The 17,697-nt window shown below is 44.3% G+C and overlaps 1 protein-coding gene across 2 annotated transcripts in view; it reads left to right on the forward strand.

Moving 5' to 3' along the window:
- The window catches only part of LOC135899636 (uncharacterized), a 92,683-nt gene extending 75,014 nt beyond the window's left edge, over positions 1-17,669 (forward strand). For both annotated transcript variants that reach the window (XM_065428940.1, XM_065428941.1), the window contains exon 5: positions 9,305-17,669. In XM_065428940.1, the coding sequence (XP_065285012.1) occupies positions 9,305-9,559 (255 nt within the window). In that variant the 3' untranslated portion in view covers positions 9,560-17,669. The remainder of the gene's footprint in view (positions 1-9,304) is intronic.
- Positions 17,670-17,697: the final 28 nt, after the last annotated feature.

Genomic DNA, 17,697 nt, shown 5'->3' on the forward strand with positions numbered 1-17,697 from the left:
TTTAGCATGCATAAAATCAATGAGCGACTCAATTGACGACTGTAAACTTTGCGTGAACACCAGAGTTGGTGCTAGAGACAGGTTATTGTCAATCTCGTTGTCACTGCCGCTGCTGTTGTCGCACAATGCCACAGTCTCTTGCGACAGTGATCGCCCCATCGGAGAGGAGGCAGCACTATTTGCATTCAGAAACTCCTACATCGAAGCACCACCTGTTTCATCGTTAGCAGCCGCATGATCCCAGAGCTCAGCAATGTCAGCTGCTTCCACCGTGTTGGTTTCACCCATGGGTTTTGCTCTGATGCACAAAACCTGCCAATTTTCTTGATTGGTTCCAGCCTTCATGATCACGGTGCTTCCAGTTTTCAGAATCATCGATATCATTGAATGTGCAATCTCCTGCTTTTCTGAGTCTTGTAAAATTTGCAGCTTCGTCTCAAGTGGCAGAGCTTTGTGCTCCGTCGGCACCATCTTTATTAGCTGCGCTGCCCGTTCCTTCGGGACTGCTTCCGCAGCTTGTTTCTGCACTCTCTGATAAAAAGAAATTGTAGAAAGGATGGGGACCACTTCGCGTTTCGCATTTTTTTAAAGCAAAGCAATTCTATGCCTCTTTCTTTGACTTTTCCACTGTTGCTGTCTTGCACACCACGTCGGGTTGCACACGGCGTCAGGAGGTGGTTCAGAGGGTGCATATACATACATGGCAAGAGCGCAGCATAGAGAAAAGGCGACTCGGGAAACTCCTTTGGACCTCTCCATTGCCTTCTGGAGCTCCCTGGGCACCACCGCAGTACCCTTTTGATGGCTCCATGACCCCCCCCCCCCCCCACCTGAATAAGCATTGCATAAACTGTAGCGCTTACCTTTGTACTGATGTGCAACATTCTGGAGGGGAGGTAGATAGAATGGTAGAGAGAAGGCAGAGAATGGGTAGAACTGAAGCAGCCATGAAACGAGCAACAGCTTTGCCACTCTCTACTCGCAACTTCTATAGAAGGGTGAGGGCGGGAGCGGGAAAAAGAGATGTAAGAAGGCAAGACAACTCTGCTACTAGACACGGCAACAGTTGTGGACAAACTGGGTAAATTAAAGTTCATGGTGCGGTTCAGTACGTTTCTGCTGTTTCTAAAGAATAAACTCCATGTAAATTTGTCAAACGGACAACTGATGCTCAGTGTGCAGATTAAAAGCGGCATTAAAGCACTGAAGCATGGTGCTATGGAAGCAGTCGCATGTCAAATCAACAGTTCTGTGCCTGCTGTGGTTGCTTTGTGACTATGGCGTTGCTCGAGATAGCGAGTCCGATTCTGACCGCTGCAGCCACATTTCAATGGAGGTGAAATACAAAAATGCTCTTCACGAATCCCGATCCGCAGCCAAATTGGACATCCCAGCAGAGATCAGGACCAACATCTATGTTCCGCCACTACCCAAAAACACGCACCCGCTATATAACGCCGAACGGAGACAAGCAAGAGCACAGACAATGCAGAAAAGATTCGAGACGTCTGCGGTAGGTAGTCTACGTGGACACCACTGATTATGACGATCGCACTGCCATGGCCATAGCAATAGCAAATCAACAGGGGGATTCAATCGCATCTGGCATGATCCTCACAACATCACCGAAAGTTGGGGAGGAGGTGGCCTGCTCTGGCAATGATGGCATCCTCCAAATACAAATTCATTGTGAGTGACTCTGAATTGGCCATCCTAAATTACGCAAGGGGGCATGTGTCGTCAAAAGCACTCAACATCCTGCTGACCAGTTTTCATGGCAACCGAGACATCCTTGATCATAATAAACGTGTGAGGGCCAAGTATCCTACAGCACACAGAACTTTAACTAGGTGGCAATCGGTGGCATGGCGTTTGCTCCAGACCAACACCTTCCCTAACCTTGTAGCCTACTGCCGCTGTTACCCAGGACTGTATACAGCCGAATGCAAAATCTGCAAAGGCAGGGCAGACCTTCAGCACATGGTTTGGTCAGGACCCCTCAAATGTAGTCACGTCCAACAGAAAGATGCTCTTCTTTAGAAATCAGGTCTGTGGAGCAGTAGGAGACCGCCCTGCTCAGCTCCGATCCAGAAGTGCAAGTCCGACTCATCCGGATGGCTGAAGACACCGCCGGGGCCCAAGGGCTCCTGGATGCCACCTAAAGGGGGAAGAAGACAGAAGAGGATCGCCCCCCTCTTCCCCTTCCCTTGACCCCATTTCGGGCAAACAATAAGGTTGTTCTCTCTGTCTCTCTCTCTCTCTTGTAGTTTGATTTAGGTGCACGTTAAAGAACTCTACAGGGTAAAAATTAATCCGGAGTTTGCCACTACGGCATGTCTCACAATCCGATTGTAGTTTTGGCACATACATCCCCATAAGTCAATTAAAGTTGTGATGCCAACACTTGTGGTGGCATCAAAGTCGACACTTGTAATGCATCGTATGAGGCAATAACAATGTTAAACTTCTCGCAGGCTGTGAACAGTGGAACACAACAATGTCTCAAGCAAACACATCTTGCTGTGTGTTATGTGTACTATGTAGACAAACCCAAGTGGTGCACACACGGTAAAGTTTAACATCAACTCGCCTTGCTCATATTGCACTAAACAGTCAAGAACTTAAATATTTGCTGTAAATATTGTTGCCAATTATTGTCAGTCATCACAAGCAGCACAGAAAGCTTTGCTTACATCGATTCTCACGATGTGTGGGATGCGAATAATTTTTTTTCTTCTCCTCTCTTCTCTGGATGTGTGGAGCATGATAGTTGGCAACACGAGGAAAAAAGCTTTATTAGCATGATAGTGGGAGGCACATACGCGAAGTAGTGGCGTCCTCTTGTGGTGTGCTGTGCCAATTAGCAGTGCCTTCCATCGCTTTCACAATTAGCGCACGGTTGTGATCTAGTGCGTGCTAATGGCAGCAGATACTTGCAAATACTCGCATAGGCAAACTTTTCTCACTGTCTGAGCATCGTTCATTTATGGGAAACTTAGCAAAGCAAATGTCATGTTTATACTTTTAAGTCAACTCATCATTATAACCGATATACGGTTATATCTGGTATTGATATAAGCACTGTGTTACTAATAGAATGTCGAATAGAGTCCCATGCTATTTTCGCTCCAAAACTAAAGACTTAGTGACATTATTGTGTTATGAACATCATTGCGGTTCTCTCTTTAACAGCAGACCTAGGCTATGTTTTAGATTCGAGGAATTTGCTCATAATTTGGTCATAAAGTCTACTCACCATAACTTCTTATCGGCACTGTCTCCCTCGAAGTAGTCGCCTTGAGCATGAATACACTGATCATAACGTTTCTGCCATGGTGCCGTGCATCTGTGGATATCTTCAGGTGTGAGTGCGTTGAAGACCTCCGGCGATTCCGACTGCATCTCTTCACCTGTGCTAACCGACATCCTTTCAGCCTCAATTTTATTTTTGGGAACAAGAAAATGTCACAGGGGGCAAGGTCAGATGAACAGAATAGGTGCAGAAGAACTGTAATGTGTTGGGAAGTTGGGAACTGTCGAACAATGAGTGATGAGTGAGCAGGCGCCTTGTCGTGGTGGAGAAACCAGTTCCACTTCTCTGGATGTGCTATTGGTGGTTTGTGTCCAGAAGGTACGAATTCCTTCTGGATAATTCTGTGAAGGTCAAAGAAAACATTCAGCTTGGGCCTCACATGGTCACGCACTTTTTTTTTTTACATGTAACAGTAACTTTATTCAAATAACCAAAACCGGTATGCGACAACGTCTGGATCTTTAGCCATAGGCTAGTTATGGATCAATGCAGTTATACAAAGAAAAGTAAAAGATTCAGACGCGGGCATAATCATTTCTTGTTTTGAATCAAACAAACAAACAAAGAAAACAAAAAAAGGAAAAGAAAGAAATGCAACCAAACAAACTAAGGTGCAGGCCCCTGCAGGAGCGAAAAAGCCACAGTCCCTGCCGGCTCGGGCGCGTGCCATTCCCCGCATGCCGACGACACAGCCATCAAAGCGAAAAGACTTAGCTGCTTTCCAAACTGTTTAGTGTCGCCCACGACACCACCCCACACCACCACTGAGGCAGCACGTATCCGAGACAAGACCCATGCCATGGCAGCCCGCACACATACGTGCTTGCGGTAAGAATACATGAAACGGTTACACAAAAAAGAATTGGTTGAACATTGTACGACTTTAGCTGTTTGCAGAACGGTAACACATAATTATTATTCACTCAATGCAACAAGAATGTCCACTGATATGCTATATGTACATTTGATGCATGGTGTGTAGATTAATAGCAAGGGTACTCTGGCATTCACGCTCATGTTACTATACACCCATGCACACATACATAGAAACAACAAGAAAGTGTAAATGCAACACTATATCCAGTTGTTGACATCATTACAACTTTCATTAAGCCTTTGAGGGTCGATTTTTTTCCGCCATATACGACCGGCCAGAGTATTTTTTTCATTGCAGATTCGAATTCTTCTGAGGAACCTATTTCGAAAAAAATGTACCGTAATTTTTCTAGGGTCACCGCAAAGTGAGAAAAAAATATTTTGCATTGGTATATATGTACTGTTTGTTCATGAATAACAACAATAAAAACAGGAAATAAACTTATAAGAATTAAAAATCTGGCGCATTATTATACACATAAGGCTTAGAAAATGCGCACACGAGAATATTTTGCAAGTGTCAAATTTTCCTGCTCTTACACTAATATTTACGTCCATAGCATAATCGAACTACGTAGGTGAGCACATTCAAGAAAACTGTGGTTGTATGCCCGTCATAAAAGTAAGACGTGGGACAAACTTCTGGTAATCTTCATCTCGTCGCCAACCAGAGGCAATAAGTTTTCGCGAGCCTACAAAAAAAGAAAACAAGAGAAAACGCATGCACAGCGGCATCCTTCCTATGCACACCCCTGTGAGCACTAAGCGAGCAAGAAACAGGCAGTCGCCCTTTGAGCGATTAATAACAGGATAGCCATCAGTTTCGCAAGCGGGAAACGCTGAAACTGCCCGCGGAACAAAACCCAAACCGCCCTTTGCCCGTGCGCACACCAATGCGCAAGCGGTAGTATATAGATGCGCCAGAGCAAACTAGCTCTGAAACAAACCCTGCAACAAAAACCGAGAAAGGCAGGCGTGAGAAAAAAATTCCCTGTATTCCCACGTAGTGGCAGCACATGCCAGAAAAGAAAATGTTCGGAAATTGATGCACGCTTCAAACATACAGTCAGTGCCTTAAATATATGGCATCGGCCATTTTGAACTTGTTCGCGGCGCCGTACAGTTACGTCATTGACCCTGAAAAGGTTAAACAATTTAGCGAGAGTAGGTGCCAAGGTTTTTATATTATTTTTCAGTACAGACACCGCAATACCATCGAAACCAGCTGCCTTTTCTCTGTCTAATAGATTTATAGCTGCTATTACTTCCTGGATTGAAATATCTATGTAGCCAAAGGAGCATGAATTCCAAGCAGGCAAAGATGGCTCGAACCTATTTTGCATGCCAAAAAGAAGTTCAGCTGCAACTGTACAAAAGGGATGGTTAAATTCTTCACTTACTGATGAAGCATCGCATTATGTAGCTATCGCATTACGTAGCTAACGATGGGAGAATTCGATTTGAAACTGTAGGTTTAATAATAGAGTTTATACTAGCCCATAATTTTTTTCAGATTGTGAGATGATGCGTCAATCTGGTTACTGTTATAAATCTTCTTCTCTATTCACAATGCTGCCAAGGCTTTGTTTCTGTGTTCCTTATATTGATTAAAGTAGTACATGTTGCCTCTATATTGTTTCACTTTAGTTTGCCAATATTCTCGTGCTTTAATTAAGTTCAGTATGCTCTGTGTCATCTATGGACATATTGGTTAATGTAGTATATCGTGTCTTTACTTTTATTTGAGTGCACTCTGTAATTGTTAAGTCTTTCTATTAGCATAGAACAGTGCATGTTAGCATTTAAGTCGTCCAAGTCGGAGAACAACGTGTTGGAAAGTGACAGTGACAGTTTTTCATAATCAATTCTCGTTGTTGTACCGGAAAAATTTGTCCTATTAAAATATGTATCATCAAGACAATATAGGAACGCAATCGGTAAGTGATCAGCAGGACCTGTATCATAGGCTCCATAAAGGCTTTCAGTTGCATCAAAGTTAAAAATGTGATCAAGGCAAGTGGAGGTATGACTTGTAATTCATGTGGGACCAATGACAAGATTACTGAACCCATACGAAGACAGTAAGTTTGAACATTCAGTGCGTCTGCTACTAAGAGTGTCAATAGTCATGTGGCCGACTATAACAGCTTTCTTATTATTTTCGGTCAGGTGAATGAGAGCGTATTCTAGGTCATTTAAAAACATGCTACAATCAGTATGCAGGGGATGGTATACAATACCAATTATGACATTGTGCACTTCTGCGAAAAACATCTCCAAGTGTCTGCTAGTAGGTCTATTCAAAGAAGAATAAAGCCTGTACTCGTGTAAGTTTCTAATATAGAATCCCACCCCTCCTTCCCTCTTTTCAGCAATTCTAGGACACGAGAGAAAAACGTAATTTGGAATGTTATAACTTTCATCAGTCTTTAGCCAAGTTTCCGTCATGGCTATGACATCATACATGTTATTGTGCTGTGCCAACAGCGTAAGATGAGCATCAAAATTTTTTCCTAAGCTTCTCACATTGCATTGAAGCAGTGAGTGTGGTCTATGTAATCTACAAAAGTTGTCAGCAGAAGAAGTCGTCAGCACATTGGGGATATTATGCCACACGGTCTAGGTCAGCCTCCGTGAAGATGCGGAGGACATAATGGAACATAATGGACATATGGAATTTCATAATGATGTTAGACTGATTTTTGTTTTTTGTTGGAACACAGTGCACGACATCAATATCAGCCATTGCCACCTGCGCAACAACCTTTGCTGCCAGGCTGGTAACAACTGCCGACAGTGACTCATTGGGTACCCTGGTGATACCTTTCACTTCAAGATTTGTTCTACAACCGTATTACTGTAGTTCCATCAGTTCATGTCTAGTAGCCTGCACCTCTTTAGAGAGGCGGCTGTTCTCACTTTTAAGTCGACTTTGTTCCACCTTGACTTCGCCTAATTTCCTCTGCACATTGCCAAGTACTTTATTGAATTCCTCGAAGCTTTCGCTCATAAGATCTGTAGATTTCTTAAAGGAACCAAGGTCACGGCTTATGTTCCTATCCATAATATCAATCTTAGTACTCAGCTTCAAAAACAACACAGCAAGTTCTTTTACTGTTGTGGGCGTTTTTTCGAAGACCCTTTCGCCCGTATTCTTGCTCCCCACATCAAATACATCATCGCCCCTAGCTGGAGGACAACCCAGGCACGAAGCTAATATTTAGTTAGTGAAGTTGTTTTACACACCTGTAATGCACAAAAGTGCGGTGAGTAGGCTGTCAATGTAATGCCTGACCATATCTTTCATTGCCGACTGTCAATGTCAAGAAATTAAATTTTTTTTCCGATTCAAATTGATTTTTCTGATTACCCAATAAAAATTTCGCAGACCCTTCTATGTAAGAAAAATTATTGCCAACTGTACTTATTTGCATGAAAGAAAAATTGAAGATTTTACCAACTTTGTTATAAAGGTTTGATTATGTTGTACAGGGTGTCCCAACTATTGTGCACCAAGGTTTAAAAATATGTAAATGCCGCATAGCTGCAGAGAACCTAGGTAATGTTGTTTGCCATTGCTTGGAGATACTCTGATCTTTTTTTTTTGCATTTTGCCTAATTATGTAATTAGGCAGAATGTATCTCCAATCGACAGTAAACAACATTACCTTGGTTCTGTCCAGCTGTGTGGCATTAGCAGACTTTTAAATCTGGGTACATGATAGTTGGTAAGCCCTGTATATGGAGACCACTCACTGGTACTGATACCTTCCGGAAGATTGTCATTTTTTGTGTGTGTGTGTGTGAGTGCACATTGCATCCTGGATTGTTTCTATTGTTTCTCAACATCTATCTGCCTTCCCATGCACACTGCTTTCGTGCCCCCTCCACTTCTTCTGCACCCCCGCCCTTTTCTTTTTTTGTGGGTTTTAATATGATCAATATTTTGTACCACCTTTGTCATGAGCTGGCTAGCAGTACTAAATAAGTCAAATGAAAGACTCCCACAATGTCTCGTGAGAGTAGCTCCGTAGTAACACTTGGTAGACCAGTCTTGTAGGAGCATAAGTCAGGAACCGTTTGGCTGTGGCACATCTTTGGGTCCAAACACTTGCTTCGCTTTCCTTCCAACAATGGAGCGCCCTATTTGTTTTTGTCTTATAGTCGATCAATTCCATCGTGGCATCTCTAGTGCACCAAGAAGTTTAGGTGAGTGTCGCATCTCTCACTGGTTATGTCCATAAAGCTTCCTACAAAAATTATTAGAGGTAATTCTGGTGCTGCAGTCATTCAGCTACCATGGTAATGATGGTTAGATCATGTACGTATTTGTCTGATCTTCATGCTTGTTGCTGCAAATGGTCTTGTGGATTCATCTTATACATTTTCAAAGTTTCCAAGCACTCGAAAGTTTTTAAATACATCAAGACAGTAATTAGTCTCTGCCCACACACATATATGTTGTGAATTCTTGCTTGTATACTGCAATTATGTTGTTTAATATGATCAACTTGTAAAATCACATAGCCGTTTGAAGTCAGAAGGGCAGAGTTTAGGCAAATTCATGTACTGCCCATCACTGTCATGCTAACTGAACTGCAATATTTCAGCTGCCATTGGCACTAGCGCCAGCATTTTCTCTATAGCCAGTGACAACCTTTGAATAAAACGTTATATATCGTCACAAGTGCACTGTCCAGCTCAAACACAATTTGCGAAAATGCGCCAACCAATTGGGCATGCCTATTTTCGTGACATCGAGCCGTTTTGCATGTTTCAAATTGGTGTTTTCTACTTACAGATCTTTGTGTCACTGGTTCTAGGATGAAAGCTGAATATCTACGCAAATTTTGAAGGTGATCTTGATATCAGTGCTCAGCCAGTCATAATACTTGAGCTTGACACAGCAAGCCTTACGTGCTGGCGTGACTTACTTTCACAGGTGAAAGGAAGATGTGCTGTGTTATGTGGGTGGAGCTTGCACTGCACTCTTAGGTTGCCGCATACTACAGTAGATTTTGTAAAAAGCTGTGGTTATGTCGAGCCAATATAAACTCCTTCAAATGTTTTCATTTGCACTGCAGCATTTTCAAAATCTGTTTGTGCATGGTGCAGCAAACAGCCCTGCTGCAGGACATGTTGGGCGCCCAGCAGCGGATCGCAGAGGCAGCCGAGCGACAGGCCCAAGCTGCAGAGGATCAGAGCCACGCACTGTCGCAGCTGGTGCTCTTCCTCGTCGAGAATCATCGCTCGAACAGAAACAGTGGCTCAAACCTTTCCTCATCGGTGGTGGACGACCCTTCCTGTCCCGAGGCAACCATGCCACTCTCCATCACGCCCGAGATTTTACAGGTGGAACACTCAACATGAAACGCGGCCTGTGTCTGGGCAACAGCGAACAGCCTGACTCATTTGGCCACCATCACTATCACGTGAAGAATGTGCAGCTGTCTCGTCATGATGTGCTACTGTGCTGTGCAATGCCGGTGTGTGCGTTACTGTCCTCTGATCCCCAATGCCAAGTGACAGCATCTTTGGTGGGGAAGACATCCATATGAGTTATGGTATCTCTGGAGGGTCATTTACGAGCACTCTAGCACGCTCCCAAAAGGCCGACATTATTGGGACAGTTGAAAAAGGGCTACACTCAGATGGTCGTTTCTGATCGCCCAAGTCCATATCAGAGCACCATGAGGTGCTTTCACTATCGCCATCAGAGCGGCCAAGAAATCTGGTCGCTTTCCGGTCATGTGACCGCACCCTTCACGCAGTTTCGCTTGCAAATCTCCCTCTGTTCGCGGTGACAGTGATTATTATCGAGGTATGCTGACCATGTTACCAGCAGTTCTCCTCAACTTTTATTTCCTTCCCTCTGACTGCTCTGAAAAGCAGCCAGCTGTTTGGTTGGCACGTCTGTTACTTGGATTGGAGCGCTTGGATTTGAAGGATCGCAGGGACTATCCAAAAATGGCATCAATTTTATCGTAGTATCAATGTGGTAATGAATCAGAATGAGGGACTTTGCACAATTGAAGGCCTCAGAATGAAATCCTTTCCTGGTCTCAAACCGCACTCGATCATGTAAATACTGAAATGTGTTAGTGATTTGACTAGCTGGTTCATCTGCTATGTTTAGGCGCTTAAAGGGACACGAAAGAGCAGCGATAACTTGGTTTAGTTGGGTTTTTTCAACACCTTCTGCATTTATTTGATGGAGAGAGGTTGGTTCTTAGAGCACTATATGAAGGCTGATGTTCCCATTTTTAGTTCTCAGAATAACCTATAGTGCAGGAATGACGAGGCACGAAGAAGGTGTCGCACAACTTGTTTCATGCCTTGTCCTTTCTGCACTCCAACAATGTAATTAATACCAACTAGCTCAAATATCCATCCTATTCCCTTTTCAAATTTCAGGCCTGAAGCACAGTTCCAATTTGCTAGTGTGATGCCACAGACTTCAAAGTAATTTTGACGGCTTAGACTGTGCCTTTTTATTGTTGTAGCAATTATAGAAACACTTGTGCCATCACCATTGGTGGTGCTACCATGCTGTGCTGGGTGCAACGGTGCGTGCAGGGACCACGCGACACATCGTAGGTAATGTGACCCGCAGTTGGTACCAGGGCAAGCCAAAAACGCTAGTAGCTCGATGCACACTGTCTTGTCGCATGCCCAGTGTTAGTGGCCACATGATCTGCTAAGTTTTTAAGTTGTGGCACAGTTAAAATGGTGAAGTAAATGGCAACATGAAGCATTTGCTTTGGGACAAAAACTACGCTCCCCGCTGCTGAGCTCATCATGTCAGCATTGTGGATATGATCGCTCAGTCATTGCATGAACTCTGCTCATGTTTAGCATGTGTGACACCATGCTTGTTTAGATAGTAAGTGAATGTCTACTGCAATTTGTACTGCCCATAATACTACGAGGCTTACTTTGTAAAATAGTCTAATGTACTTTGTTGTCGCAGTCAATGCTATACCTGTCAGGCGAAACTGCAACATTTAGTTTTTTAGAAAACATTTTGGAAGTTTTGAACTTGCCAGATTCAGTCTTTGGTTTGTTTAGAATGCATTGTAAGCCTTGCATGGTAGATTTCCGTTCGTGCAATTTTCCCGTTGATGCAGTCTCAACCAAAGGACTATGGGACCAAACTTTTGTTGCTTTGATCTTACAATTGGCATTCCCCAGATAGTTCGAACGTGGCTGCTCAGCATGCATGCACCTAACCCCCACTGGTGACCCTAGTCGCGATCCATCTAGCCGCAGCGTCTGTCTTGGCAAAGCTAAGGGGACAGCGAACATGTCGAACACGTGTGCCGAAAATGGATATTTTTGGCAAATTGCTATTTTCTGCAGTGAAAATGGTACTTTACGATGAATGATTACTGTAGAGCTGTTTTTTTTTACCTACACTTAACGCAAGTCGTGCAAACAAGTGCAGTACAGGGCAGTGACTAGCAATGACATGTTCTGCTGCACTTGGCTGACAGGACCGTAGCCAATTCAAACAGGCTGCACTGCATTTTCTGCATTAGCAGACAAAAAGCACCTGGCTTCACACCCATTGGCAGTGTACTTGCCCTTGCCTGAAACTGAAAGCTGATGTACGAGTTCCCTTGTAGCAACAAATCTAGACAAACTGCGGCTAAACTCGAATCTCATTATAACGAAATGGGATATAACGAAAGAATCATCGTCATCATCAGCCTATATTGTGTTTACTGCAGGACAAAGGGCTCTCCCTGCGATCTCCAATTATCCCTGTCCTGCGCCAACCAATTCGAACTACCTCCTGCAAATTTTTTAATTTCATCGCCCCACCTAATCTTCTGCTGTTCTCGACTGCGCTTCCCATCTCTTGGCACCCATTCTGTAACCCTAATGGTCCACCGGTTACCTAACCTACGCATTACATGACCTGCCTAGTTTCATTTTTTTTAAATCTTAATGTCAATTAGAGTAGTGGCTATCCCCATTTGCTTTCTGATCCACACTTCTCTCTTCCTGTCTCTTAACGTTAGTCTAACATTCTTCGTTCCGTCACTCTTTGTGCAGTCCTTAACTTGTTTTCGAGCTTCTTTGTAAGTCTTCCAAGTTCCTGCCCCATATGTTAGCACCGGTAGAATGCGCTCATTGTACACCTTTCTTTCCAATGATAATGGTAAGCTTCCAGTCTGGATCTGACAATGTCTGCTGTATGTGCTCCAACCCACTTTTGTTCTTCTGTAAATTTCCTAGAGGCTGGCTGGCAATCCGGAACTCTTGTTCCCTTGCCCGGCTGTTGATCATTATCTTTGTCTTCTGCGTATTAATCTTCGAACCCACCCTTACACTCTCTCTCTTAAGGTCCTCAATCATTTGTTGCAACTTGTCCCCAGTGTAGCTGAACAGGACAGTGTCATCTACGAACCGCAGGCTGCTGAGATATTCACCGTTGAACCTCACTCCTAAGCCATCCCAGTTTAATAGCTTGAATACTTCTTCCAAGCAGGCAGCGAATACCATTGGAGAGATTGTGTCTCCTTGTTTCTTAAGGAGCATACCGTATTTGCTCGCATAGCGATCGCACCCTTGAACTTTGTCATCAAAATTCGCTTTTCTTTCTTTCCCGTGTAATGATCACACCCCGAACTTGTCGCAGCGATATGTTGTGTGACAAGTCTAGCTAATGATGATTGTGCTTACCATCTGTCAAATGCCACGTGAATGACTCTTGAAGACATACCAAGCGGTCTGCACCCACCAAACATTTTTAAGCAGATGCTCCATTTTGTTCCTTTCATCACTTTCCGCACTTCCATGAAAAAAAAAGAAAAAAACTGCAACCAAACTTACCTTGGCTTTATTATTTGTAGGCTTCATAGTGGTTTTGGTCAACAACAAAAGAAAAAGCACCTTTTGATTCTTCTCGTCTGCACTCGTGGGCACGCAACAAATCGCGAGCGACAATAGTGGTCACGTTTACACTGATATGTTAGCAGTGCACAATATTCATAAGCTGACGCTTGTAACACAGCTAAGATATTCGCCCACTCTTAACGGAAATGTGCCATATTAGGATAGTAGCAAAGACAGATGCTGTAGTTTCCACAGCTTGCCCACCATGTGTTTCTATGTCACTGGCAGCTAAACACGCCCACCTCTGTTTCCGTCCCCTCAAAGTGGACATGGCTACGTTATTGTCGCCAACTTGCTGATATTTACGATATTATTCATTACTAATACAGAAGAAATTGTTTCAATGCCCGTCAGGTACTCACGAGAAGAAAAAAGAAACGCGTTGGGCGCGTTCGGCTTGCTCCGCCGGCCACCATTTTTGTTTTGGTGTCCCCCACTGTTCAGCGGCAGCGGCCTGTTTGTTGACCAATTGCCATCCCGCAGCAAACGCGCGACGAAAAATTGTCTTTTTTTTCTTTTCTCGGGAAATTTAACCTGCGTAATGATCGTGCCCCTAAATTTGCGTCAATTTCTTTTTACAAGAAAGTGCGATCATTATGCGAGTAAATATGGTAACTAAGTAAATGAAGTCCCCTTTGAAATCCTCATAGAAATTAATGCATTTAATACCTCACTTTAGCGAAGTGAAATTGTCCACCTTAGTGGATATAACGAACTAGATTCATCTCCGAAACCAAGAATACTCGACAGTTGCACACCAAGTACATCACTTTCAGCGGGATTTGGCACTCGTTCGCCGCGGCAGTTCATAACGCCCGTGTCTCCATGTCGAATATGTCATCGAGCAACGCTGGTCTTTACCACCGCCGCGCGCAGCTGTACACCAGCGCACAAGCAGCAGTTCTACATGGTACTTCTCCACTCACCTTTCATTGTGGCGCATGCCTGGCCGCGCACGTACGCATGGTGGTTTGAAAGATTAGTGCATTCACTCCTGCACGGCACACCCCACGAGCAGGCACAGCTGGGCGTGACCTCCGAAATCACCTGGCCACAATTTCGAGGGTCACGCGCAAGCCATGCCATGCTGTGCTGCTACACGCGGTGGTGCTAAATGTTAGTGCATTCCCTTCTCTATAACTCTTCAACACGCTGCACAGGCAGCTGCAGCTGGGCTGGCTTCGGAGACCAACTTTTGCAATCTCGGGGGTCGCAATTCCAGGCCATGCATTCACTTCTCCCGCTCTACCTGCGGCATGGCGCTGGCTGGCAGCTGGGCATGGCCTCCTTTGAGATTGCACTGGCATCGGTGCAATGTCGGGGGCCATGAGCTGGCCTTGGGGTGGCAAAATTCACTTACCGCCTCAATCACACAAAGGAACGCTCTGTTGTGTGCTACGTGCTGCTCGACCACGACGAGCCAACTGGAAAGCGGGTGCGAAAGACCATCACATTAGAACAGAAGACAGCTATCTAAAGGCTGTTGTGGCGGGTGCTAACAAGTCGTGTGACACGCCGAAGATTCTTTTGTTGTTTTATTCAAATTTCATTGCGAGCGTGGCTGTGTAGCTAGCGGCTGTGCAGGCCGCAAGGCTGTCTTCTTATTTTCATGTTTACAACTTTGCGCTCCATTCAACATACATTGCAGTAAATGTCAACAATAGATATAACGAAGTACCCAATATAACAAAGTAATTTCGGCTCCCCCTTCAACTTCGTTATAACAAGATTCGTACATCGCAAAAGCGCAGCGTGTGAGAACAACTTCTCTATTCATATAATACAATGTGGAGTCTGGAACAGCCTGTCCATTCATGCACCAAAGGTGAATATGATAATTTTATCTTCTTGGAAGATAGCTCACCTTCCTCTGCGATGCACGGTCACGTCAGCACTTCGCTGCCGTCCCCACAGCAAACCCTCACTGTCGTCGCAATACAGTCAAACCCACTTATAACAATATTAAAGTACCACAATAATTCCATTGCTATAACCGATAATTGGTATAACCGGGTGGCATGAACAAAATCAAAATGGGGGATGACTTTGCTATTCCAAAAAACTATAATGGCGGGGAGGCCAGTTCTCCTCCCTACCACCTTCCATCCGGCTTCTGGTTGTGTTGACTCTAACTGTTTAACTCAGCTTCTTGTGCACTCCAATTGCGTGTTAACAAGCTGCGGCTGTGGGCGTTTAAGAATGGCACTGCTACGACAACTGCAAAGAGGGGTCACGGGTGGCAAGTGACATACAAGCTCTGCCAAGCCATTGCTTTGGTGGCCCCAAAAGGCACCTTTTAAAAAATGCGGGAAGGCTGCTGCGGCAGCATCTCAACTTGAGAAACCCAGGAGAAACATTGGGACGTGATCACCACAAGCATCTCGCCACATACTTCCCACTGGCTTGCATGAGAAAACTGCATGTCCATCAGCCTTGCTTGCTTTACACAAAGCTTGCCGACATCCTTCTCCAAGGCATCCAGGTGCTTCATGTGGTGAAGCAGAAGTTCCTTCGCGAAAGGAAGCCCATGACGGACTGAATCATCTACAGGACCTCCCGCAGGGACAATGTTGAGGCAGCTTGCCCTACCACATCAGCTTGTGGCCGTCACTGTCGCTATCTGATGCAAACATGTTCGCGATGATCGCCTCATCGGTTAGAAGCACTTCGTTTCCCAACCTATAGTAGTGCGCTATCTTTTCACCGGCAGTGTTGCGCATTACCGATGATCAGCGGGCAGAGCAGCCATCTTCCATTTTCCTGGCGAGTCAAAGAACGAGTTCGACGCAACGAACCAAGGCAAGTACGAGTGACTTAATCAGTTAGCACAATTACACAAAATGAGGACCGTAGAATAAAGAACCAACAGTGAGGGCCCTGTGAGCAATCTGGGAGGAGCACTGGCAGCGTTGTCATTGCACTTGGCACAGTCCATTCGTGTTTCAAGGGGTGACGTGGTGCAGAGCTACGGGCGCAGCCCATTCGTGTTCGGAGAGGTGGAAGGGCGACGGGAGTGATGCGCATGAGGCTGGCATGCATCTCATGGAGAGGAGCGTGCAATGGCAGTAGGGGTGGCAGGCCATCATGCAGTGGCTCGCATATAACTTTTTCTTTTCTCTTTTCAAGGAATGGATCTCGCATTCCATTACTTCCCACAGGGATATCCAGCAGCCAGACTTCATCATTATAACTGATAATGCGGCTTAGGGACATTGTAGTAAGTGGGTTATTTCCCCATAGGAAACATACAAAAGTTGACGGTGCCATAGCTTTTTGTTGTTATAACTGATATACAGTATTGTTGAAACCAGTATTGTTATAAGTGGGTTCAACTGTATATGTATACCGACAGCACCAACAGTCATAGACAAAAGAGCACCACAGGTTTGTGGCGCCAACTTGTCTGTCATCTGCTACCTACATGCATCAAAACTGCGGTGTAGAAAGCGTAGTTTTCATGCTACACATCTGCTATAAAAAAAAAATGGCTTCGTGCACATGGGCAGAGCTTCATTTTTTCTACATCAATTAAAGAAATGGTGACTTTCTAACTTGCAACGTTCCGGAACTGTGTTCATGAGTTGTAGGAAAAAGCTAGCGAAGTGGTTATATAGGTGCGGGCCACCATCCCATTTGGCACCATCTGATGGTTGCGAGTTGTTTTAGAAATGCAAAATATTAGATGCGCAATGAATAATTCGGAGAGCAGGCTGTAGGTTACAGATGATAAAGTGCTCTCTGAAAGTTATGATGATGGATTGTAGGTGCAGTAGACTCCAGTTAATTTCATCCCAGCTGAAGGTCCTGGCCAGCGCTCATGCATTTCTGTGGGCCCAAAATTTCATTATTTTGGTCCTAAAATTGGCCATTATAGGATCATTCGAACTTGGACAGCCATTGTGCATGCACCTGACCCTATAGCAGCTCCTTTAGTGGCAGCATCTATCTCGATGGAGCTTAGTGGACAGTGAATGCATTGAGCATATCTCTCGTCAAAAGTGTATATTTTTTGCTTGCCCTGGGAAGATTTTCAAGCGATAACCATAGCTCATAATGTTCGATTACTATATTTACCTGATTCTAACATACTCTTTTCTTTTAGTGAAAAGTGGGCCGAAATCTGCCTGTGCAGTGCAGTCAGACACGAAACCAAAACCAGCTTCTAAATGTTTGCACGCTTAATCGCTAACACATATGCACTGCAATGAAGCTGATCTTGGGAAACCTATCGTCATTGTGCAACAATTTTTCTTGCTAAAATGGTGGATGTGCATTAGATTTCTGCTTTGTTTAGGAGCTTTAATGTCATTTCTATATTGGTTTGCTACTCTGTACACATAGAAAGTGGGTGCACGTTTGATTTGGGCGTGTGTTAAAATCGAGCGAATACAGTAAAATCTCGATTAACGAATCGCATGGGACCGCCTAAAGTCATTCGTTATTTTGAAATATTGTTGTAATGAAAAACTTGCTGTTATAAGCCAGTGGACAAACCTAGAAATGAAAATTATGTACCTTGGCAGGAGACACGTGTGCAGACAAGCATACTCTCAAATAAAGATGTTTCAATAACTTCAAAGCTGCTTTATTTGAAGAAATCAGGGACT

The sequence above is a fragment of the Dermacentor albipictus genome, unplaced genomic scaffold (genome assembly GCF_038994185.2).
Source record: "Dermacentor albipictus isolate Rhodes 1998 colony unplaced genomic scaffold, USDA_Dalb.pri_finalv2 scaffold_16, whole genome shotgun sequence".
In the NCBI taxonomy this organism is placed as follows: domain Eukaryota; kingdom Metazoa; phylum Arthropoda; class Arachnida; order Ixodida; family Ixodidae; genus Dermacentor; species Dermacentor albipictus.